The sequence below is a fragment of the Cannabis sativa genome, chromosome 2 (assembly GCF_029168945.1).
Source record: "Cannabis sativa cultivar Pink pepper isolate KNU-18-1 chromosome 2, ASM2916894v1, whole genome shotgun sequence".
Lineage (NCBI taxonomy): Eukaryota > Viridiplantae > Streptophyta > Magnoliopsida > Rosales > Cannabaceae > Cannabis > Cannabis sativa.
Window position 1 is genome coordinate 88,086,602 of NC_083602.1, and position 24,997 is coordinate 88,111,598.

Sequence of the window (24,997 nt, forward strand, 5' to 3'; positions counted from 1 at the left end):
TACTAAGCCAAAAAGACTACATTACATAAAAGACATTTTGTTATATAGTTATGAAATCTTGGAAAAATGATGATTATGGCGTGTAAAATTTGGTTTGAAATGAATAAACAAACTCCTGTAATATTCTGAAAAATATGATATGGAATAACAATCTTAATTAACTTAAGTAAATATTAATGAGAAATTATATTATTATATAGTTTAGTACGTGATATTATATGTGAATATTTGAATTTAAGATCCTATTTATGTGTTAAAGGTATTTTTTATAATTTTGACCAAGTAAATTGTAATATGATTATTCTGTATCCTAATAGACTACATTATAATGTAACGTTATTGTTTTGATTTGTGTTTGGTAGTGCGGTTGGTGCAGCTTCTTGAGTTTCATTGGGTTATAGATTTTTAGGTGCTTTTGGTCGACCGGTAGTCTGATACAATGCAAGAACACTGAAAACAAGGGACTTGACCAGAAAATAGAGTGAGCAAGAAATGGAGGGGAGAGAGAGAGAGAGAGAGAGAGAGAGAGAGAGAGAGAGTGAGAGAGAGAATAATGGAGAATGGGAAAGCTCAATTGAATTCAGCTGAGAAGAGACATTATTTATACAATACTTGGTCAGAGACCTTACAATTGAAATGTAACAGAAAAATACAGCTGGACAATAACTAATTGAATACAGTAGAAAATGTTCTTGTTTGGTTGTGTTCGTTATTTTCCTGACTATTTATATTTACAATAATTACCTTTTGACATTACTATAGTGTTCTTGAGTTTGAGCTTTTAGAATAAATAGTTAAGATTAATCTTTATAACACATTTAACCCATGAGTAGCAACCTAGATAAGTTCAACAAAGACAGAATTTTATAATACTTACGGGGAGGCAGCAGTGGGAAATTTTCCGTAATGGGCGAAAACCTAACGAAACAATGTCGCGTGGAGATAGAAGACCTACATGTCATGCACTTCTTTTCTCGGAGAAGAAACAATGATGGTATCTAAGGAATAAGCATCGACTAACTCTGTCCCAGCAGCCGCGGTAATATAAATGATGAAAGCACCACTCTTCTTAAAAAGAACTGCGACAGTTACAACAAATTTATATTTTTATTTTTCTCCATCAATTTACAACGATTTTATTCATTTGGAAAATAACAAAAAATGTTCTTCACCAGCTCTCGTGTATGTATGGACTTTCATTCGTAATCCCATTATGAAAATAAAAGCTTAACAACGACAATAACAATACAAAGAGTAATTGTATAAATATATATAATTTGAAGCTTGAAATCAAGATTAAGAGGAGTCTTGAAAGAGGGGCTCATATAATTGTTTTGACAATATAAACTTAACATTCCAAATGGACAAAGACAAGAAATCTTAAACCAAATAAGTACATGCATTTACTGCCAAAGAATTAATAATACCTACATACGTGCGTTTGAAGTTGCAGAACACTAGTGTTAAAAATATTCACCTATTTAAGTTATTTACTAGTGTCCAAACTTACCTTTTTGACAAGGGACCAACTGATAACCTAAACTCTCTACAGCAATGCGATTAAAATAGACTGTACCATCATTATAAACAAACAAGTCTCATCTTTGAATCTGATCAGACGTGTGGTTGCTGGTCGTAGACAAAGAACCTGCCCTACCGCTCACCGTTCCATTATCCGCAGGTGGTGAAGTCCCCCACTCAGCCTCTGCCTCGATGGGTTCAATCACCTTCACAGACCCATCTGTTAACCCAATAGCAAATTGGTTGCGATCTATTGGATGAGACGCAACAACGAGCGGGTACACGGCTTGGCTTCTACAAGTAGTACACCAAGCGATTTTGTCAACAATACGAAGAAGAACGAACTATAAATATACACCTACCGATATATGACATAAGACAACAATTTATAATCTTCATGATGAAGATTAGTGTTAAGTGTGTAAGACTAGTAAAGAAAAATTGCAAGCTTCATGTTTAATTTCAGGTTTGTTTGTAACCGGTAATAATGTTGATTTTTTTAGGCGAGTTTTTCACTTACCCATTCAAGACTGCTTGAGATAAGTATGCTGATGGTGCGATGCGGCACCGTAGTCGCAAGCAATCAGCCTCATGTACCCCAGTATCAAATACCCCAATATTACCATCACAGAAGGTAGCATAAATGAATTGGCTGTTGCACGAGAAGGTTGCATAAGAAATGGGTGCAGAAATAACATCTTGTGGAAGCCACTGAAAAAAAGAAAGAAAAAATTATTAACTCAAGTGTTAACAGCAGATATTCACTTTTTATTTTTTGAAATTAGACTTGGTAAATCTTCAACCTGTCCAATGCGATCCATCTTGGGAGCCTCATATATTGCTAACTGAGACTCGTGAACTACCATAAAACGAATTTGACACTGAAGGAATTGCACCCGAGTTTCACCAACAGGTGTTTTTCCGGAAGGTAGCTGTATTGCAACTGAATTTCTCTTCTCCCATGTATCCATGCTCCATACACAAAGCTGACAGGGTTAAGTTAACTGTTAGTCAGTAAGAGGGTCCTTATGGATAATGTGTTTAAATCAAAATACAGACGGAAATGCTTCCAACCAAGGCATAAGAATTGTTATGAAAAAAAGTATCGAGAAAAGAACATGGGACAATACATTTATTTAAAAGGGGACCATAACGGTCCTCTAATCTAGTCATTCAAGCAAGCCACACGAATTTAAATGAAAAGCAAGCACAATAATGTAGACAATCGAGAGCAGTAAAATATCAGAATTATGATAAAAGAGATTGGAGTTATTAATGACAGAAGCAAGTATAGATAACAAGAAAATGCAACATTAAAAAAATTTAGCTACTACATCTACAAGACCAATAGCAATGGACGAAAACAATGCATAGTATACTAATAACATTAAGCAATAGAGAATTCAGCTATAACTAATAATAGTATTAAGCATGGTAGAATTTGCACCTAGATACAGATGAAGGGTAGAACAGTTTTTCTACTCTCGACTAGAAAATGGGCATGAGATAAAACCAAAACAAATCCATAGCATACATCTTCAAGAATTTTAGACATAAAATAAAATAAACTTTTTGCTATTATTAGTATTATTATTTAATCAAGAGAAGAAATATAACGGACAGTACTTACTTGACCATCTGCACCAGATGAAATTAGAATGTTAAGAACGGTAGAGAAAGCTAAACCAGTTATCCGCTTACGGTGGCCCTGCAATATTGATTTTACCTGAAGAATGGACAAATAAGATTAATTTATCTGATTCAGATCTTGAAACTTTTAAGAAAAAAGAACAAAAATAGTGAAATTATATGTTGACATACTTCATCCACTCTGACATTGTAAATGTGGATTGTTGAGTCCTCCATTCCTATGGCTATGATGTTATTATCCCTAGGGTGGAATGCTAGGGCAGTGGAAGTCGGGGGAGGTGGCATAAATGTTGTCATTACCTATAAACAAATCCATAGGTCAAGACACTTCCAAATTCGACAAAAATTGCAATACATACAAGCACAAAAATACCTTGAATGTCATCATGTTAAACAATGAAACCTTTCCACCACAAGCTGACATCACATATGAATCATTTTTCGAGAGTGCTACACAGGGAACTGCTTCGTCAAGGTTGACACCTGAGACATCATTAGTCATAACAAGACCACTGCTTGTTTGCCAGCGCTGTGGAACGACATTAGCAGTGGCCTGTAAAAACTCACTGACTTCAGAAAATTTCTTTCAAAAAGATATAAGAAAGTAGAAACAGAAGAATAAGCTTTCTCATGCAAAGATGATACCTTTCCATTTGGGTTTTGATCACTACGGCCCCACTTCCATAGCTTCTGAACACCATTTGACCCAAGAGCCAAAAGACTAATTGCAGAATTGGTATATAGAAGTCGAACAACCTAAATTTTTTTTACTAATTAAAACAAATACAATAAAAAATGATTTTTCATAATACAGTATGATCACTAGATACCATACACACCTTGCTGGTATTATCTGTGTTGTCCGGCATGGTAACTAACCGGAACTGGCCAGGTTCCAGAATTTCAGTCAACTGCCAGGGTTTGGTTTTATCAATTGCATCATCAACTTTTCTAGGTTTCTCCAAACCTCTAGCCGCAGGATCAACTCCATTCTTGAACACAAAACAAAAGTAATTAATACTTTTCCACCAGAACATAAATAAGATGAAATAAAATATATTACAAGTAAAACAATTTTTAACTGCAGTACAGTCAGAAATAATGATGACTCAAAATCATGTTTATCCCTAGTCACCTTTGGTGAAGAAGAATATATCCCTTCATTAAAAGGAATTCAACTCAAACATGAGGTGAAGCACCAAAGGGGTTTGTTTTCATACACCAAACTACTTTTTAGCTTAAAAAACTCAGAAATAAATACAACAGTGTCATTACTAATTAGGCAACCCTCCCACCCAACTGAAAACACACACACACACACACGTTATACATTAAATTAGAATCAAGATGGCTTACGATAACTGGAGTAGGCCTGACAGGGGAACTTCTTTCCACTTTACAATTGACTGGACTGACATGTGGAATAGCAGACGAACCAGAAGCCTAGTCGACACACCAAATACAGAGTCATTATATACGAAAATAAACAAAGAAATATAAGTAGAAACAAATAAATTCAAGTAAAAGGTAGACTGCAACCTTGACAGTGCCAGAATCTAAGGGTGATCTCAATCCTTCAAAAGCTGTAGACTCAATGGCTTTCAAGGTTTTAACACCAGCAGCATTAGCAAGTATCTTAAACCCATTCTCTGTTGTACTGACAGCAAGAAGATTTCCTTCCTTATTCAATCTCAAGCGAGGGAAACTCTGAAGAATTAAATATAATTACAAAAATTAGAAAAAGTAAATTCTGAATTGGACAACAGAGCATAGAAAAGTGATGTAAGAACACGCACTGGAAGTCCACCCTCAGCATCTGTGCTAGTGAGAACATTGGTGTTATCCATATCCCAAAACTTTATCTGGCTATCTTCACCTGCAGCCAAAAAGTGATTTTGTGTGGTGTCAAACTGCACAACACCTGTTGATGACTTCTTTCTGAACCCAGTGTATGTTCGTTTTATTGCCCCTTCACTTTCATTCCACTCAACAAGATATGAGTCTCCTTCCTTACTTGTTCCGCAAGAAAACAATCTGGGAATAAAGTAAACAAGAATATTGAAACACTACTATTGTATCAGGAACAAAATTAAGAATTCTAATTATTTAGGACTAACTACTAAAAAATATAAAATGGTGGCACATAAAACGTAAAACATAAAACATTCATCCTAGAAATAACAAGAATATGCTGAAAACAGGAGGAAGGCTTATTGTTAAAGCTGCCTGGTCTGGCGATGATTGAGCTGAAGAATTTATTCTTACCTACTTCCGTCAGCACTGTATTGCATTGCGGTACACCACTGCCCAGGAGCATCATAGTCAACCCTAGAACCCATATTGTCATATAACCAGGCCTTTATTTTCCCATCGACAGCAGTTGAAAAGATAAACTGCAAAATTTAGAAGCAAGCAGTCAAACATCACAGAAGCATGTCTTTGTTAAATTTCTGAAAGTTATGGCCAACTCAAAGCTGCCATTACGATGCAAAAAGAAGTTATAAATTTTAAAACTGGTGAAATGTAATTTTTGGTGAAGGTAAGGAGGCAGCTGACCAAGGTGGCTTAAGGGTGATGGCACGATTCAGTAAAAGAACAGTGGAAGATTTTAGCGCCAATGCAATGTACATCGAAAATTGATGGCAAAGCCAGCTGATGGTCATGTATTATATTTGGAAGATCAAGAGAAAATGCTGGATAGGTTTGTTTAGAAAATCCAGACTCCTGTTAACAACAGCTGCTGACTAAAATGGAAAAGGTTTTCTGTCAATGTAAATATATTTGAAAAAAGAGAGAGTACCAACAACTGCATGTTGCCTATTCATTCTTTTCACTTTTTTATCATTTTAAAAAATTACAAAACAGAAGCACCTCTACATTTGTCGTTTTAACTTAAATCTCATCATGCATGGTGGAGTGAACTTTTTTATTAGACTAGAAGAATTCTAGACACTTGTCCAAAGTATCATGTTCTAGAGTATCGTGAGATAAATGACTAGAAGCCAATATACCTGAATGCTCTCCTTGTGATGAGGACAGATTGAATATACTGGAGACACATGACCTTCAAAGGTAAATAGCTTACGCCCAGATATCTCCCACACCTGTTTCACAACACTTAGATAAGAAACATCTTATATGACATCAAACTTGTGAATCTAAATATCATTTTACCTTAATTAGTTTGTCATCTCCACAGGTGACAACACATAGTTGCTTATTGGGATAAGCAAAAGCGAAGTCATTCACGGCACCAGCATGGGCATCAATCTGCGAAGACAGAGCAAGCAATTTAAATTTTAAACAACACTACAAGTACAAATTATCCTACCTATGGAGTTAATTATTATCATAATATCACCTCACCTCTAAATGTTGACGTAGTTCATTTGGTCCAGAATAAGAATACAGTTGAATCAAATGCTTGGTAAATGCAACTCCTACAACAAGGAATATATAAATATATATAATAAGACATACATGAACTGAAGAAACTTTATCATTCATTCTTTTACATGTACTAACCTACATAATTCCCTTCAGGATTCCATGCGACACGACTAACAGATATTGAGGTATCTTTAATAGCAGCAGCCTGTATAAAATCTAAATGGTAAGATTCTAATGTTATTAACGACAAACATTCTCAAATAATGAAACATTCAAAGACTATTATAATGAATGAGGCATTGCCTATACCTTACTGAACAGAACGTTTTCATAACAAACAAATAAATAGAATAACAAAAATAACACCAGGCAAAGTACAATACGAAAAAACAAGTAAGGAAACCTGAAATGGCAGCGAACAAGAAGAAATATCCCAAATCTTGAATATCTTCGATACCAATCTCTCTTGCAATCCAAGTTCCCAGAGTGTTATTTCTCCATTATTACAACCAACTGCTCATAAGGAATACAAATTAGGACTGCTTCCTTTAAGGAGAAGGGGTAGAAAGTGGTAAAGCATAGCAGGTTTGCTAAGAGAGCTAATCAGAACAAGGTATAACAACAAGCCAAGGAAGTTGAAAAAGAAACATACCCAGGAGCAATGTATGGTGAACAGGATGAAAATCCATGCTTGTGACACTGGATCCTTGATGCGAAGTAAAAACAACATTTCTTGGGAGATCATCCAGTGACCAAGATGCTTGCTGACGTGGCATTGGGTATGTAACCTAATTATGAAACACTACTTTTAGCATATCAAGACTAATTATTACGACATATACAATAACAAGTATCAAAATAGTTCGGCAGAAGGCAAGACTTGTACAAAAGCATCACAAATCTGCAGATCGAGAGAAGTATATTTTACATTACCTCTTCTACAGATGGACCAGGCCTTAATCGCTTCATCAGTTGCTCATGATCAAGAGTTTGGTAATCAACTATTCCTGGTGTTGCTGGAGGAGTTCTTGAATGTTTCAACATCGAAGCTACCAAAACACAAAGTACATAAGGTTAAACAATACACAAGGACAGAGAAAAACATGAATAGCAGAACTGAAACTCAGAACTGTTAATAAAAAAAACAGAAAATTACATCAAACTAAATACTACTTCAGTGCTTATTCAAAAAAAAAATACTACTTCAGTGCACTGAGGTAGGGTAATCTTAACCAAAAAGACAGCTCACTCCCTTGTTTCTTAGATCATTCCATATGGATACAGCAGCTAGGCAGTGAAGTTCAAATCAAATTTCTAACCTTGATTCTGTTGAATAGGAATGGAAGATGCAGTAACCACAGCAGCTTGAACAGATGAAGAGGCAGAGGCATTGGCCATCCAACCTGCTAAAGCATTTGCATTAGCAGCAGCTGCAGCAGGTGGAATGGGCTAAAAATAGTAAAGAGAACAATTTTTTATTAGTCGAAATAGTTACAGATCCTAAGAAACATTTGAAAATCAAACTTTGAGATGCAATAGATTATACCCCATGAGCTCCAAGTGGGGTATAAGCAACAGGCTTTGTGAGTGCAGCAACAGGAAGATTGACAGGTGTGGATGCAAGGGGACCATTAGGAGGTGTACATGAATGGTCTTGGAATAAAGTCTTAATATCTGGATTTGGCCTAGGGTTCTTGCATAGCTGATGCTGCCAGTTCAAACTGCAAGAGTACAACATTAGATATTATAGAGGTACTGGGTTTACCACAATAGTTTGAAAGAAAAAATAATAATAAATAAAAACTGACGGCAATATGATAGGATATCATCCAGTGAAAGTAGCAACAAACATCCATAAAGCAGTTAATGTATTATCCATAATAGCAACACAAGTGCTAAATGAACAATACATTTCAACAAGCAAGCTTGACCAACATATTGGAAAGGGAGACTGACTAAAATAATACAGCTGAAGAAAGGGATATAATTACAATATTGCAGACTAGGCAGGTAGGTAGTTAAATACTTATAAAATATCAGATTTAACACACAGCTGCCATGCAAGACTACCATTAAAAGAAAATTATTAGAAAGTACCAGATTGCTTTTTTTTTTGTTTGTTTATTTTCATCAAATGTGATATTAAGCATACCTTTGATTGATAAGGGTCCGCAACCTTGATGGCTTCAGACCCGGGAAAGTAAGCTTTTCACGAAATAGGGGATTTGCTTCTATGAGTTTCTTAAGCTCTATTAACATAATGCTACGAGCTTGTCTAGTGTCTCCATACTTGGATAACTGTTCATTCTCCCTAAAAAATTGCAAAGGAAGTTAGTTTCATGAAATTTATATAAACTGTCTTAGAGTTTCTTTAATTTTAAACCAACAATACCATAAATTTGTATACAATCCAATCTGCAACATAATTTCGCTTTAAGCACCAAAAGTTTTGAAAAACTAATTACCTGAAATCTCTTAGAGTTAGAAGCTGAGTGATTTCCTTGTAGAGATCCTCGTTAAATGTAGAGAACACCTTCAAATCATTAACTAATATATCAACAGCCTTTGCCTTGTCATGCCTAAAAAGAAAAAAACAAGTAGGATTAAACAACCCCAGAGCAAGAAGAAAACAGAATGACAGAATAGACTGATTAATACCGGTCCAGTGCTTCAAGATATTTTTGCTTCCTTAATTCAAAAAATATCTTCATGGAGTATCTGTTATCATCGACTTTAGTATATCCTGATAAGTACTTCTCAACTTCCTCCCATTCTCCAGCTAGAACTTTCTCCTCAAAGTACTTCACATTGAAGTAGAACCCTGATTCCTTTTCAAGTCTACAAGACAAAGGTTTTTCCATTTTGAACAACACATCAATGCAATTCAGCTTACTTAATTCATAACAAAACAATTTCTGTACAATCTAAAGAAAAGAAATGAAAATATTAAATCTTGCCACAGTCAATGTCTGACAAAAGGAAAACCCAAGTTCGACCAACCAACTTCTTAATCTCTGACTTTATTAAATCCTTCACTTATTCTATCCTGTAATAACCCATTTCCTTAAGGTTTTTCCATTTTCCGTACAGCCAAACAACAGTAAACAATAATTGAAACCAAATCAACACTGGCTAGGATTTTTTTAGTTTTTGTTTTTAAAACTATAGCAATTGCCATGTAGGTAACTGGGAGGGACTTGATCCTCAGACCTTGTGAGAAAAAACCACAGATCTATCATCCAAAACCCAAACCAAACAGAATAATTCCACATTTAACAAAACCATAATGTCATCACAAAATATTTACTGATTTACAATTTACACTGTAGAAAAATACATAATCTAATTCATTCATATAAAAATAAAAATAAAAATTTGTTCCAAAAATATGATAATGAAATTAATCGAAAAATCACATAATAATATTAATTAATATCTACAACCAACAAAATCTGCAACATATTTCAACTCAAATCAACAACAATACTGGTCTCCCTTCTTCAGTACAATAACGCTACAAATATAAAAATAGCATAATAATATAAAAACATATAACAAAGGAACACAATTAAAAACTTTCTCTCTCCCAACCTCCCCTGCTTCTTCAACACAAGCTCATACATAAGAGAGAGAAAGAGAGAAGAGAGGCTTACCTGTGTACGGACTCCTTGAACTTCTCCTCCTCGAGGAATTGAAGAATAAGAAAGACCAATTCTCTGCTCAGAGACGTCATTTTCCGAAGACCTCGAAACCCCTCGAAAAGAACGACGAAGACCCCAACTCAGAGACCTACAACAACTAAACAGAAATAAACAAAAATTCAAACCAGGCTCGCACACTCGGAATCATCAAATTCGTCAAAATTTTCCGTGATTGTTAAGGATGATATAGCTCGAACTCCGAGAATTTCTAGGGTTTGAAAAGCTGCGAATAAAGAACAGAGTAAAACAGAGAAAGAGAGATAAAGGCTTGGTTCGCTATCTTCGATGCATTGTACAGGGGGTTTCTTTATCTCTTTATAGCTTTTTCCACTGACCTATCAGTGATAAGTTATGGTTATTATCTAGATAAGTTGATGGGATTATTGATCTGTTGTTCTACTTATCATTTCGTGTGGATAAAGGAAAAGTGATAAGAGAAGTGACGGATTCGAAACCACTAATTCAAATCTAGTGAATATTCGGTACACACGTCCAGTCGACCCCACCACTCCCTAACTCCAATTCCTTTATGGTAGTGTCGCTTTCTACGAAAAACTCAATTTCTCGTGTCATAATATCATATCTTGACGTGAAGATCATTTCCCGATAGGAATCAATTTCACGCGCGAGTATCTCAAACAAACCCAATATAAATTTGTCTTTATTGTCGTCTGAGTTGGAACGAGATTCTTAAATGAGACTTAAGTGTCCACCACTTTAAACTACGTGGCAGTTTATTATTGGAATAGTAATTTTCTTTTTTTAAAAGAAAAATAAAAATAAATAAAGAATAGTTAAAAGTTATTGGTTTCACTTTCACATCGTCACATGATAATTTAATTTAAAATAAAAAATAAATGTATAAGTGGTTTTCGATTGAGAAATGATATTTTATGGTTTAATATTATTATAGGCGTAATTTAAGAATATAAAAATATAAAAATTAGTATTTTTATAATATGTGTGGTACGGTTTGAACTACATATTTACAATTTAATGAACTGCATATTTACAATTTAAAATCTCAAATAGTACTGTATTGGGAGATTTAGAAAAAATTTAAAGCGACCACATCACAAAGAATTTCAAACCGTATTTTTTTACGGTGCGAACGATTTGATAAACAATCTTAAAGAATGGTAGTGGTGGCGATGGTACTTATAAAAATAAAGAAGAGAAAAAAAAAACTAGAAAAAGAAGAATGAAGAAGAAATAAAAGTTATTTTTTTATTTTTTAAAAAATATTTATTTACGTTGACTGATAATATAGTATTGGGTGATTCTACAATGTACCCTTTTAAAATGGATGCATTGATGCACCCTCTACTTATTTCGGCATCTATAAAAAAATTTTAGTCTAATTTTTTTCATATTCATGTACGTTATAGCTATTTAAGATATCCTACAAAATTTTAAGAAAATCGGAATAATTTACAATATAAAAAACAATGTTCAAACAGTCTATTTTACACGCGTACAAAATAAAATAGTCACGCGTGCAACACACTACTTGAACGCAGTTTTCGACATGTTAAACTTTTCCGAATTTCTTAAAATTTTGCAGGATGTCTTAAATAAGTATAATTTACATGACCATGAGAAAAAATTTGACTACAAAATTATTTCAGATACTAAAACTGATAGAGATGTATCGGTGTATCCCTTTTAAGGGGGTGCATTATAGAATTTTCCTATAGTGTTATGTGTACACTGTATTCATGTAGACAATATCATATAGGAAAATTCTACAATGCACACCCTTAAAATGGATATATTGATGCACCCCTATATTTTAGCATCCGAAATAATTTTTTAATCAAATTTTTTCTCATGGTCATGTACGTTTATAGTTATTTAAGACATCCTGCAAAATTTTAAGAAATTTGGAAAAGTTTAACATGCCGAAAATTATGTTTAAAAGTGTATTGCACGCGTGACTATTTTATTTTATACGCGTGTAAAATAGACTGTTTGAACATTGTTTTCTATATTGCAAATTATTCCGAATTTTTCAAAATTTTGTAGGATACCTTAAATAGCCATAATGTACATGAATATGAAAAAAAAATTAGACTAAAAAAATTTTCTGTATGCCGAAGCAAGTTAAGGGTGCACCAGTACATCTCTTTTAAGGGGTGCATTGTAGAATCACCCTATCATATATAGATATGGACAACCAACTTAATACTTAATTGTAAATAATATAGTGTTGGGTGATTCTACAATGCATCCCTTAAAATGGATGTATTGATGCACCTTCTACTTGTTTCGGCATCAAGAATTTTTTTTTAGTCTAATTTTTTCATTCTGAATTTCTTAAAATTTTGCAGAATATGTTAAATAAGTATAATTTACATGACCATGAAAAAAAAATTTAACTAAAAAATTATTTCGAATACTAAAACAGACAGAGATGTGGATGTGCGTTATAGAATTTTTTTATAGTGTTATATATACAGAATTTGAGGGATTTTACTATAAAAAAAAATAGAGAATTAATTGCTAGAAAATACTATCAAAAGTTATATATGCCGCAATTAACTCATTTTGCTTATTTGTTTGAGATTCATAACTTATGTTTTTCTAAACTTGAAATAAATTTTTAATTGATGATTGGTTGGTATTGGTAATTTTAAAACAAAACAGTAAAAGAATATTTGAAGATTTTTGGGAATCGATCGATAATTTGAAAATTTATTTGGATTTTAATTCTCAATTATTTTATGCGGACCCCAATAATTATTTCAAATTCTACAAGGGAAATTTCATATTTTGGCCCTAATAAAATACTCAATATCAAAATTTATACCCATTAATTTTTTGAACAAATTGATTCCTCTAATTTGAAAAAGTTCCTAAAATACCCCTAAAATTAAATTTTCACTATCTCTCTGACTTTCCCTCTCTCTCTGGCTCTCTGACTTTCCCTCTCTCTCGCTCAAAGACTTTCCCTCTCTCTCGCTCTCTTCACGAACCCACACGAACCAGACCAACGTACCCACGGCGTCGACCACGAAACCAACAAACCCACGCCGCCGTCGACCACCCACGAACCCAACCCCACGAACCCAATCGACGAACCGAGGAGAAACTGCCGTCACCACCACGAGGAGAAACTGCCGTCGCCACCACGAGGAGAAACCGCCGTCACCACCCACGAGCAAAAACCGTCGCCTACACCACGAAATTCAGTCAAAGGTAAGATTTTTTTTTTTTGAAAAAATACATTTTTCATAGATTTGGATGCCAATTATTGCATGTTGTTCAGATTAGTGGATTTTTTTGTAGCTTTTGTGATCTTTAGGTTGTAGATGTTAGTGTTGCAATGAAATCTGTGTATATTACAGAGTTGTCGATGACATATCGATAGGATGTCGATAGGATGTCGATAGATTGGGTGTTGTTTGAATTTTGCTGTAATTTGTATGTCGATAGGATATCGCTTGTATGTCGATAGGATGTCGACATAGTAGTTAAAGTATATTTCTGCCCTATATTGTCGACGATTTGTCGACCGTATGTCGATGGTATGTCGATTAAACTAAATCGTTGATTGTTAGGTTGTATTATCGACTGAATGTCGACTGTATGTCGACAGTATGTCGATATGTTGTGTAATTGTTATTTGATTGAATTTATGTTTGCATTGTCGACTGAATGTCGATAGGATGTCGATGGGTAGATTAAATGTATTTCTGCCATATATTGTCGACTGAATGTCGACTGTATGTCGACAGTATGTCGATATGTTGTGTCATTGTTATTTGATTGTATTTATGTTTGTATTGTCGATTGAATGTTGACAGGATGTCGATATTTTGTCGACATATTAGTGTTGTGTTGCATATGCTTTTGATAATGTCGACAGAATGTCGACATGATGTCGATGTTATGTCGACATTTCTGAACTTTTTTGACATTTAAATTTGTTTGGTCTTTGATTTTTCAGATGGCTCCCAGACTCATTATTCCAGCACCCGAGCATTTCACTGGCCGCGTCAAATATAGGGGCACTGGAATTTTTGCAAAAATCAAAGCTCGGTTTGAGGAGTTCAACCTTAATAACACGGCGAAGGAAAGCCGTTTCGGGAGCTTCTGGAATGCCGTACCACTGACATTCTCCTCGGTGTTATTTCACCAGCTGATGCTCCACAAAATGAAAGTGGATGCTCAGGAGGAGTTGAGGATGAGGTTTTATGTTGGTCGGAAGGAGGTCCGATTCGGGGTGCTGGAGTTTGCACTCATTACGGGTTTGGACTTCTCCTCGGGGCCAACAGAAGAGGAGAAGGCTGCGCAGGTCGCGCGCTCGGGGTCAGACCGATTGATCAACAAATATTTCAACCGGTCTGATAGTGTGAAGACAGAAGCACTCCAACTTCAGTTCACAAACTGCCAGAACCCGGAAGACTTGTACAAGCTCGGCTTGTGCTTGTTTGTGGAGTCAGTGCTTCTGGGCCGCGAGGCCAACGCGCTGATCACGCCTCACATACTTAGATATGTGGAAGACCTCGAGTTCTTCTTCCGGATTCCTTGGGGGAAGCACTCATTCGCCAGACTCATGCACTCGCTTCAGAAAGACATGTTGAAACAGAAGGCCAACTACGAGAAGAAGCTGAGTTCGGATGTTCAGCACGAGTGCAAATACACAAAAGATATGGCTTCGCACCTGCAGTCCAATATTGGGCGTACGAGGCCATTTTGGAGGTTGGCAAGAGGTATGGCACGAACCACGGGATTCGGTTCCCTAGGATGCTTAGCTGGACGAGCAAAGGCGATATTGGGAAGAAAGACGTCAGCGCATTATTTTCTAGACGGGTATGATTTTCACTTATGTTCTGAATAATTATTTAACATAAATGCTTGTAATAAATGCTAAATGGTTTTATTTTGATATTTTTTAAACCATAAACAGAATCTGGAAGTGGTGAAGGGGCTACTTCCACGGACAGAGGAGGAGGCATTTGTGAGGACAATATCTTACGATGGTGTGGAGAACCTGGTTGATGATGTTGTGGATGACACAGAGGCTGAGGCAGGTAGTCAGGTACCAGAGACTCAGGTCCCAGACACTCAGGTACCAATTTTTAGAACTTTTTTTTATGTCTTTATTTTTTATTATTTTTGTTTTGTGATATTTGTTACATTGTGGAATTATCGTATGCTTACCGTATTTTTTTGATATATATTTTTTCAGGCCACTGGTTCAGAACCTCAGCCCAGTGCACCATCTTCATCAGGCGTTCGGGGTGCCGAGTACACTGATTTAGTGGCTCGGTTGGATAGGATCGAGGCTGACACTCAGGGTCTGTATGCTGCTCATGTCGAGCTGAAGAAGGCATACGAGACCAGCCATGTAGAGCTGAAGGGTGGTCAGAACGTAATTATGGAGCAGCCTCGTAGACATATTGGCCATGTTGAATCGTCCGCCAACGATGCCTTCGGCACGGAGGCCCCAGCAGATCCATCTACCCCACCACCAGCTGCTTCACCCCCAGTAGAAGAGGATGAGGTCTTCCCCGACGATTACGATCCTTATGAGGGAGCTCCAGCGACTCCGATCGAGGCACAACCTCTTATCCATGTACATGACACCGAGTCGCAGGGTGAGATTCTGTCCATAGAGGCACAACCTGCAGTGGTTAAGAGTCGGAAGAGGAAGAGAAAGCCTCCTGTATGGTTCGGTGACTATACGGAGATGAAGAGGAGACATAGGCCATCTTCGACTTTTGATCCCCTGGAGCCACCGGATGAGAAATTGTTAACCACTTTCCGAAAGTGGTGTGTTGGACTCATTCCGAACCACCGACTTCGGGATTTGAGAAGTGGTGATTACGGTCCAGGATTCTTTTGGATAATGCTCACACCAAAGGAATGGCTTACAGATGACGTAAGTAAAGTATTTTATAATATTACTTCACTTTTCAACTTTATGTACAATGCAATTAATATATTTTTTTGTGTAACTGACATTTCCGTTTATATGCAGCATATAGATGCAGCAATGCATATGCTGAGGAGGCGACGCACCGACTATCCACTGACATTTCCTCATAAGGGTATCATTCTCTCCACATTCGTGACCGCCATGATCAGCAGTGCATGGACGAGCCACAAGGGTCCGAGGAAAAACTTTAAATGGGAGGATTATATCCTGGACTACTGCACGGTGGGCTCATAAGGTATTGTTTTAGTAAGATTTTAAAATGTCAATTGTTTGGGAAGATTATTATGGTTTGTTAATTGTTTCGTTGTTCTCTGTAATTACAGTCCCAAGTCTTTGAGAGATGGAGGGGTAACGAGTTTATTTACTTCGTTCTGAACCTTCCCACGGCAAGGCACTGGGTCACAGTTGAAGTCGACATAGAGCTGTGGAAAATTAATGTCTACGACTGTGATTCCAGCGTCTGTCATTGGACCGCCCATGGAACCCATCATGAAGGTTCGGGCGAACCGCTGCCCTCGCTACTCCTTGCAACCGGGGAATTTCCACATAACAACCAGATCATGGCGTTAGCTAACTGTGACATCACGGTGCTTCCAAAAATGCACGCGACTCGAGCCACTCACGACTTAGTTCCGAAGTCAGCAAACTGTGTACATAGCGATAAAAAAGTACTATAGTATTAAAATATGTTTTACGTTAGATCGACTTTACATTTTATTTTGCATTTAGTGGTAATTGTGGCGTGTATTGCATCGAGTATGTGGAGCATCTCATGATGCAAGCCGTGGATTGACCGATGTGACGCCGTACCGGATAGCCATGTTTCGTCAACGGTGGTGTGTCGATTTATTTTACCAAAATGTCACTCGATTATATGTGTAATTATCGGGACATTGTATATTTTGTGTAATTAACATTACAAGTTATGTATATATAGATTTTCTTTTCGTTCAAATTTTGATAATTATACGTGGTTTCAAATATAAAATATCAACATTATTCAACAAAAATAACTATTAAACCTAAAAATAATTAAAATATTTGAAAAATATTCAACCTCAACAAAAATAACTATGACAAAATATGCATCATTACAATATATCAAATTTCCCAACGAATACATACAAGACGCCTCAGATGCGGGCTTTGCATGTTGCTTCTGTCGTGGCCTCGAATCGCCACAACGGCTGCAGCTTCGTGGTACGAACCTTTTTATCACCAGACGGGAAACGGTTCTCCCGTCTTCTTCCCGCGTTGCTTTTTCTTGGACGACCTACAGGCTTCTTTTCCACAGTACCCCAACTTTCATATTCTTGATGTGTTCGGGAGAACCCAATCATCCTCGTCACCGGCGAGATTGATGGTATCATCGTAAATCTTCCTCCACGTTTCTTTTGAATAATAAGGTGAGCAAAGCGTGTACACACTTGTGTTCGTTTTCAATGCCGCGACACATGCATGAAGGCAAGGGAGTTTCAATAACGTGAACACGCCGCAGGTGCATGTTCTTTCAACTAGATTCACATCACCACCTCTTTCACCGTTAGGTCCCCTACCAACGTTATACAAATTGGCTCCATTTCGTTGGACGCGCCTGTACCTTGCATTTTCATGAATTTTTGCCAAGTTTTTTTCGAAGAGCGTGGCCAAAGGGGTGGCACATTTGTCAGCATTTTCGAGGCGATCGCCGAACCACGATTGGAGTGTGAACTCGATAAATTCAACCAAAGTAGTTATTAGATATTTCTGAACTCTTCCGTGACACTATTGAAGCTTTCGGCGGCGTTGCTCGTCATGATGTTGTATCTATCGCCCAAACAATAAGGGTGAGCCCACTTCTCAAACCCTATACTCTCCACATATGCAGCAATGGCCGGATTCATCTTTCTAAGCTTCTCGAACTCTCTATCACATTCAGTCTTCGACCATGCGTAAGCAACATTATATATTTGGTTGTGAAAAGCATCAGTCTTGAACTTGGCGTTCACGTTCATAACAATGTAGTGATAGCATGCACAGTGGACTGCCCCAGGGAAAACGAGTTCAACAGCATGATCAATGTTTTAATGCCTATCTGACACAAATACTAAGTTCTCAACCACGCCAATTGCTACCCTCAACTTCTGTAAGAAACACGTCCAAGAGTCGTTATTCTCACTGTCAACGATACCATAAGCAACCGCCAACAATTAGTTGTTCGCATCGTATGCCACAGCAACTAACATTATACCGTCGTACTTCGTCTTTAAGAAGGTGCCATCGATACTCAAAACAGGACGACAAAAAGAAAAGCCCCTTCTACATGCACCGAGTGATATAAAACAATACTTGAACCGCTCATCCTCTAAGTACAAGTCAGTAATGGTACCTGGATTCTTCTGTTCCAGCATGTACAAGTACCCAGGAAGCTTCATGTATGAAAACTCAAAGGCGTACCCCTAAAAGCATACGTAAGTCCCATCTCCCCGCACCTCCACGCCTTCACATAACTCATACCGATACCGTAGTTGTCAAACATGTCCCTCCTCGTATGTCTTTAGCCTTGTACTTAGTTCCGTCTTGGGTGTACTTCCCCTTAATAAGTGGCCAACTACCCATGGTGCCGCTTGACGGTGATCCGAACGTCTCGCATTCAAGTTACATGTGTGTTCATTGTGAAATACGGTGACCTCAAAGTTGTCGAATGCATCTTCTTCCTCCCCTCAATCTCCATTTACAATCTGGAGCCTTGCATGTAACGTACAACACATCAGGGGATGACTTCTTCACCATCCACTCGAAATTGTTATTAAGGGCAAACCTACCCACAACTTGTCTCAGTTCTTCCTTGTTTTCATAAAAATTACCAAGCTCTATCACCCCTGCTTCCTTACTTTGTAAACAAGTAGTTAGCTCATGATTTTCCATTATATCTTCCTTTGTCCACATGGGAGCTTTGAACTTGGTACAAACTTCGAAAGAGGAGAACGTTGAGAACGTTGCATGACGAGCATGTTCTTCGCCCTCGCCCGGTCGACTACTGCTAGTTCCAGGTGTAGTGCGATTTTCACTACGAGGTTGTCGTTCTCGCTGTGTACCTTGGTTACTCGGTACACACTCTAACCTCAACAATGGTCCCGCTACGGGTTCATCGACTGCTAAATCATGCTCATCGTCCATATTCAAATCTACAATAGGATCATTATTGTAGAAGGGTGTATCGAACTCTTCAAACTGATGAAATCCTGTCGCTTCTTGTTCTTGCCCTACATTGGTCGGAACATCAAAATTGGTCGGAACCTCTAAATTGGCCGGAACCTCCTCATTCACACCAATCCCAACATCTGTTTCGGGAACACAAGACCCTACCACACTCCGAGGGAGAGGATTAGTAGGCGGCGTAGGCTCCGAATTCCCAACTTTTCTCACCTTGGTCACGAATAATGGCATAAACTCTGTATTTGACATTGTTGCCCTCATCTCTAAAAACGTTCTCAGTTGGCGTTCTCTCTTAATAACCTCTGGCGCAACCATTTTTCCCTTCATGTACAAGGAACAAATCTCCAACTTTAAATCATACGCTACCGGATCAACTTCCAACTCTTTCATATAAAATTTGTCGCAGTTCTTGTAGGGTTGTCTCGGTTGTGAGAAAGCTTGTCAACGTCAAGCTGCTATTTGCTTTGTAGATCCAATTATAATTCTCACATAACCAAACACCATCGTACGATACAACAAGGAACACTTTGTCTCCTGCAATTGCAAACTAAAAAAACAAGGTGAGTAAAGGAAAAAACACCAAAAAAAAAAATAAAAATCGACATCCCATCGATATCAATAGACATAATGTCGAGAAGCACAACATCAGAAATTAGGGCACTGATTGTCGACATTGTGTCGACATACAATCGACAACAACAACAACCATGCTCGTCATCGACATAATATCGACATACCATCGACATTCAATCGACAATTAAAAACGGTTGCACATTTAATGTTAATAAATTTTACCTACGTTCCCAACAACCCTTCCCAACTGAAACGTTGCATGTCAGACACGTGTCCTATCGACAACATATCGACATGAAGTCGACATGTCGTCGACAAATGTGTTAGCAGTGACACTAAATTGGCATGTTGTCGACATGATGTCGACATAGTATCGACATTCAGTCGACAAATACGCCATTTCATGCGTTTTCCCTGTACAGTTACGCATTTAATGACCATTAAATTTTCATACATTCCCAACATTTTTACTGCTCTATAAAAGCAAAGGGAAATCTTATTCATAAGTGCTCTTGTCTTCTACCTATCTCTTACTCTTAAAAATTTCTCTTATTCTCTTAAGTTCGAAATATGGCCCCAAGAAAGAACGGCAAATTCCCCATCCTAACTCCTGAAGAGCTGAAGCAGGAGCCTGATGTTGGCATAATTACTCCTGCAATGCAGAAAGTTTTGGACGCCGCTCGAGCTTTCGAAAGAGAACGAAATCGTAACGAGTTCAGGTTCATGCAACTTGAAAGAGAATTTTGCAAAACTGGTGTATGGCCGGCTCCACCACCAGGGTTCCCCGAAGGATGCCGTCGTTGCAAACTAGGCATCTTTAACGGTAAACCGGTGAAGCCTGGCACATTATGCAAGTATTGCAAGGCTCACCCACAAGCCAAAGAATTTAAAAAAAAATAATTTCTTATGTTATGGCTTGTGGTGAGTTTTATTTAATGTTTGTTTTTTTTTTTATGAACTTTTATTTTCTGTTTTTTTTTTATGTTTTTTTATGTTATTTTTAATGAACTTTATTTTATGTTAATGTTATGTTATGTTTATATTTTATTCACGGTATTTTTCCATTGCATCGATATTTTGTCGACATGATGTCGACAAAATATCGACAACTTCTTAAAAAAAAAAGAAAAATGCTTGTTGTCGACATTCTGTCGACAAAAATGTCGACAAAATGTCGACAAATAGTTAATACCATGTTGGTTGCATGATGTCGACAACATGTCGACATTATGTCGACATAACGTCGATAATGGTCGTCACTGACCTTTCCTTTGTAATCATCGACAAACCATCGACATATCATCGACATATAATCGATAACACTGGAAAACCCAGAAATCGACTGAAAACCAGATCTGCCAGATCTCAACAATTTCAGACCAAAAAACAGCAGTTCCAACAAAAAACACACATATAACAATTTTAAACTACATAAAGTCAAACAAAATGCTTAAAATACAACTTACCCATTATAATGGTGTAAGATTCTTGAGTGATATTGAGTTGTGCTTCGGTTTTCCACCAACACCCACCGAGAAAACAACCATTCAACAGCAAATAAAGAGAGTGACAAGAGAGTGGGACGGATAGGGGGAAATTTTTTGATAAATTTTTCAGTTTTTTTCTAGAGAGAGAGAGTGGTGCACGAGAGAGAGGGAAGAGGGAAGAGAGAGAAACATCATTTCAGATTTTAGGTATTTTATTTATTTATTTTTTTAAAAAGGGTAAAATGGGAAGTTCATGTAATTAATGGACTAAATTTGTACAAATTAAGGAAAGGTATAAATTTTGATATGAGGTATATTATTAAGGGCAAATAGTGAAATTTCCCTTCTACAATTAAGCATCTTTATTTAAAAAAAAATGATAAATATTTGTACCTAACTATCCTTATTTATATATTTACACATTTTTAACAATGATAAAAGTTAATGATGATATATGTTAGAGATTTTATTAGAATAGAAGAATATTAAAATGTATTATAATTTTATTATAAAAATAATATAAGAAGTAAAATAAAAGATTGATTATAAAAATATTATAATAATATATACTACACTATATATGTATATGTATACTAGCAAAAACTACGTGCGAGGCACGTATACTAAATTTTATGTTAGTTTTTTTTTCTATATTATTTGAAAGTGATATAATTATAAATTAAAGAAAAAATATTATTAGTTATTAGGTGAGATTATTATTATGTGTAACAAATATTATAGTTTATAATGTTGTCAATTAAAAGTGAATACCGAATGCAATATATTAGTGTTTAAAAAATCTTGATGATTTAAATATGTTCTTAAGTTAATCCAAAAATAAATTAAAAATTGATGTTCCAATATTTAAAAAAACATTACTTAAATGGGTGTAAGATAAAAAGAAAATTAAAAATCAATCTCTAAATTGTTGATAATTGAAGATAGCATTTGTCTAAAAATTGTAGATAAGAAAACTAATGATAATCATTGGTGGATTTCAATCTTCATTTGCTTCGATAGAGACAATAGTGTAATTTTTATATTTTGCACTTTTCATTCTAGTTGGGTCCGCATATATGTGGATTGTCTATATTTTTTCGTTGATAAATTGAATAAAGTAGTGTCGACAAAAAGTGAAAACCATGTTTAACAAAAAGTGATAGTATTCTATAACAAAATACTATTAAATTATTTTAAAATACTATATTTTATTAAAATAAAACTCTATACGATTAAAATTTAATATTTATCTTTATTCAAAAAGAAAAAAAAAATTGATAAGAAAAAAGAAAGAAAAAAAAGAAAAGTTTTTATTATTATCTCTACTGACTTTCTATAATAAAATACTATTATAATTAGTCTCTGTTGAATGTACAAGAAATAAATTTTATATACCTTTGATAAATGACAGAGAAGAAGAGGTATATGATGTTTGCAACGGCTGAGGTTCAAGCACTTGAGTAGTAGTACATTTGCTGAGGTTGAAAATATGAACAGTACCCGTGTCACTTGAGACTGCCAACCATTCAATTGGTGAAGAAAAAGCCAAACTATAGATCATAGCCCTTTCAGTACCCCTCCATAACTATATATATAATTCACTCAACTCAGCTCTTTACATTAACGTAAGAACTAATTAAAAACTGATCATAATCAAGTTATATATTATGTGGTGGTTTTATGTTTCTCAAAATATATAGAGATAGATATAGGTAGGTACCTCTTGTAACAGCGCTCCATCTCTTGTTCTGAAGACCCTAATTACAGTCCCTTTCACGCTTGCCGTGGCCACTGAGCTACCCTCACGCGTGATCCCTAAGCAAGCAATTTCAGAAGAGTGAGCAGCGATGAACTTAATCTTCCTTATAGAATAATGCTCAACTCTAATCTCCCCAATCAGCACCCCAAGACAAACCATCACAGCAGGACTATCCGCTACCGAAGCGGCGCAAAGCCCCTTAGGATTCGCCGCAGTCTCAATCTGGCAATAAAGTTTCAAATTGGAGTAATTGTAAACCAGAGTTCTATTCACCAACACGACGAAGATGAAGTCCCTTCGCATTCGTACGGACAGGATTACGGAGCGGCAGGATATCTCGCCTATGAAGCAGTTTTTAGCTAGCATTTTCCCAGAACCTGACCTTTTTATTTGAATTTAATAGGATTTATTTTATTATATATAAATAAAGAATCACCCATGAATTTCTCATAAACCAAGAATTCTGTTATACAAGCACACTTCATATAGAATAGATATAAATGTAAAAAAATAAGATTACAACATATGTACAATACATATATATAAGAAGAAAAAAAAATATTATTACTATAATTTAAGCTTTTAGTGACACTATATACTCACATAAAAATGTGGAGATCACCGTATGACTTGAAAAGGTAGTACACTTTTGTCTAAAAATTTATTTTCCCTATCTCTAAGTACTAAGAGAACTCTTATAAGATTAACTTTAAGAATTATCAAGCATTTTAGAATTTCTAGTAAAGTGATTAATTTGTTGATAGAAAATTTGTTTACTCAATAAGAGCATTTAGACCTTTTTATATAGTTTTTAAGATATCAACATTTGAAATTCTAACTCATAACTTCTTATGGATGTTATGAACTCAGTGAGAATAAGGATAAGAATTCAAATTAAGATCTGTAATACTTTTTTACACACTTAATATAAGTGCAGGGCCGACCCTAGGAATAGGCGAGCTACGCCCGTGCTTAATGCCTACACTTTTTGAGGGCCCAAAATAAAAAAAAATAAAAAGTTTAGGCTTTTATTTAAGTAAAATTAAGTGTATTGTAAACAATAAATATTTATATAGTTGATTGAGATGAATCACATGTTATACAATGTCATGAGTTCAAATCACATAACACTTATTTTTTTTATATATTTTTATATATATTTTAAGGTCCCAAAATTTAATATGCCTATATATATTCTCAGGCTGACCCTATATAAGTGATAATTATGAAGTTACATATAGTAACAAGTAATTCCACTATATGTTATAAAATGATGAAAACTAATATAAATTATCATAAAATGATGAAAACTAATATAAATTGTCATACATACTTATTAATTTATTAAACGTATTTAATTTAAATATTATATTATTTATAAGTAATATACCAATATAAATTTGATAAATTTAAAACTTTCTGAGTCAACATCACACTTGCGTGAATTGTTGTACACATTTTATTAAAAACAATTTAAAAAACCATTTAAGAAAAATTACCATAAAAAATGCTAGTTTCAAGGCAAATTAAAGTAGTGGAAAAAAATTTGTTAGCTGATTTATTTAATTAATACTACAACAAATTTTTATTCAAAAAAAGAAAGTAGTAGAAGAAATGCTAAAATAAATAAATAAATAAAATAAAATAGTTGAAGAAATGCTTTATAAAGCCCAATGCCTTTTTTATCGTTAGGGAAGTAATTAGAGTGAGTAAAATATTATTTTTTGAGAAATTCTATAGTGTGTAATAATTTTATGAGGTGTTAGATATTTAT

General features: G+C 35.6%; 2 protein-coding genes across 2 annotated transcripts; one reads left to right on the forward strand and one right to left on the reverse strand.

The window, feature by feature from the left end:
- Positions 1–1,304: 1,304 nt before the first annotated feature.
- Positions 1,305–10,560, reverse strand: LOC115718689 (topless-related protein 3). Its single transcript, XM_030647511.2, has 25 exons — positions 10,215–10,560; positions 9,220–9,399; positions 9,027–9,140; positions 8,714–8,872; positions 8,108–8,282; positions 7,881–8,010; positions 7,495–7,610; positions 7,214–7,349; positions 6,965–7,074; positions 6,697–6,766; positions 6,538–6,611; positions 6,346–6,441; positions 6,183–6,275; positions 5,437–5,564; positions 4,968–5,205; positions 4,711–4,878; positions 4,528–4,614; positions 4,011–4,163; positions 3,817–3,927; positions 3,545–3,724; positions 3,343–3,471; positions 3,152–3,247; positions 2,325–2,507; positions 2,042–2,232; positions 1,305–1,815 (listed from the first exon to the last, which is right to left on the reverse strand). The coding sequence occupies exons 1-25, from the start codon at positions 10,292–10,294 to the stop codon at positions 1,599–1,601; spliced, it is 3,414 nt and encodes a 1,137-aa protein (XP_030503371.2). The 5' UTR covers positions 10,295–10,560; the 3' UTR covers positions 1,305–1,598.
- A 5,152-nt stretch (positions 10,561–15,712) lies between these two features.
- LOC133034575 (uncharacterized) lies at positions 15,713–16,440 on the forward strand. Its single transcript, XM_061109683.1, has 2 exons — positions 15,713–16,149; positions 16,249–16,440. The coding sequence occupies exons 1-2, from the start codon at positions 15,958–15,960 to the stop codon at positions 16,438–16,440; spliced, it is 384 nt and encodes a 127-aa protein (XP_060965666.1). The 5' UTR covers positions 15,713–15,957.
- The last annotated feature ends 8,557 nt before the right edge of the window (positions 16,441–24,997 follow it).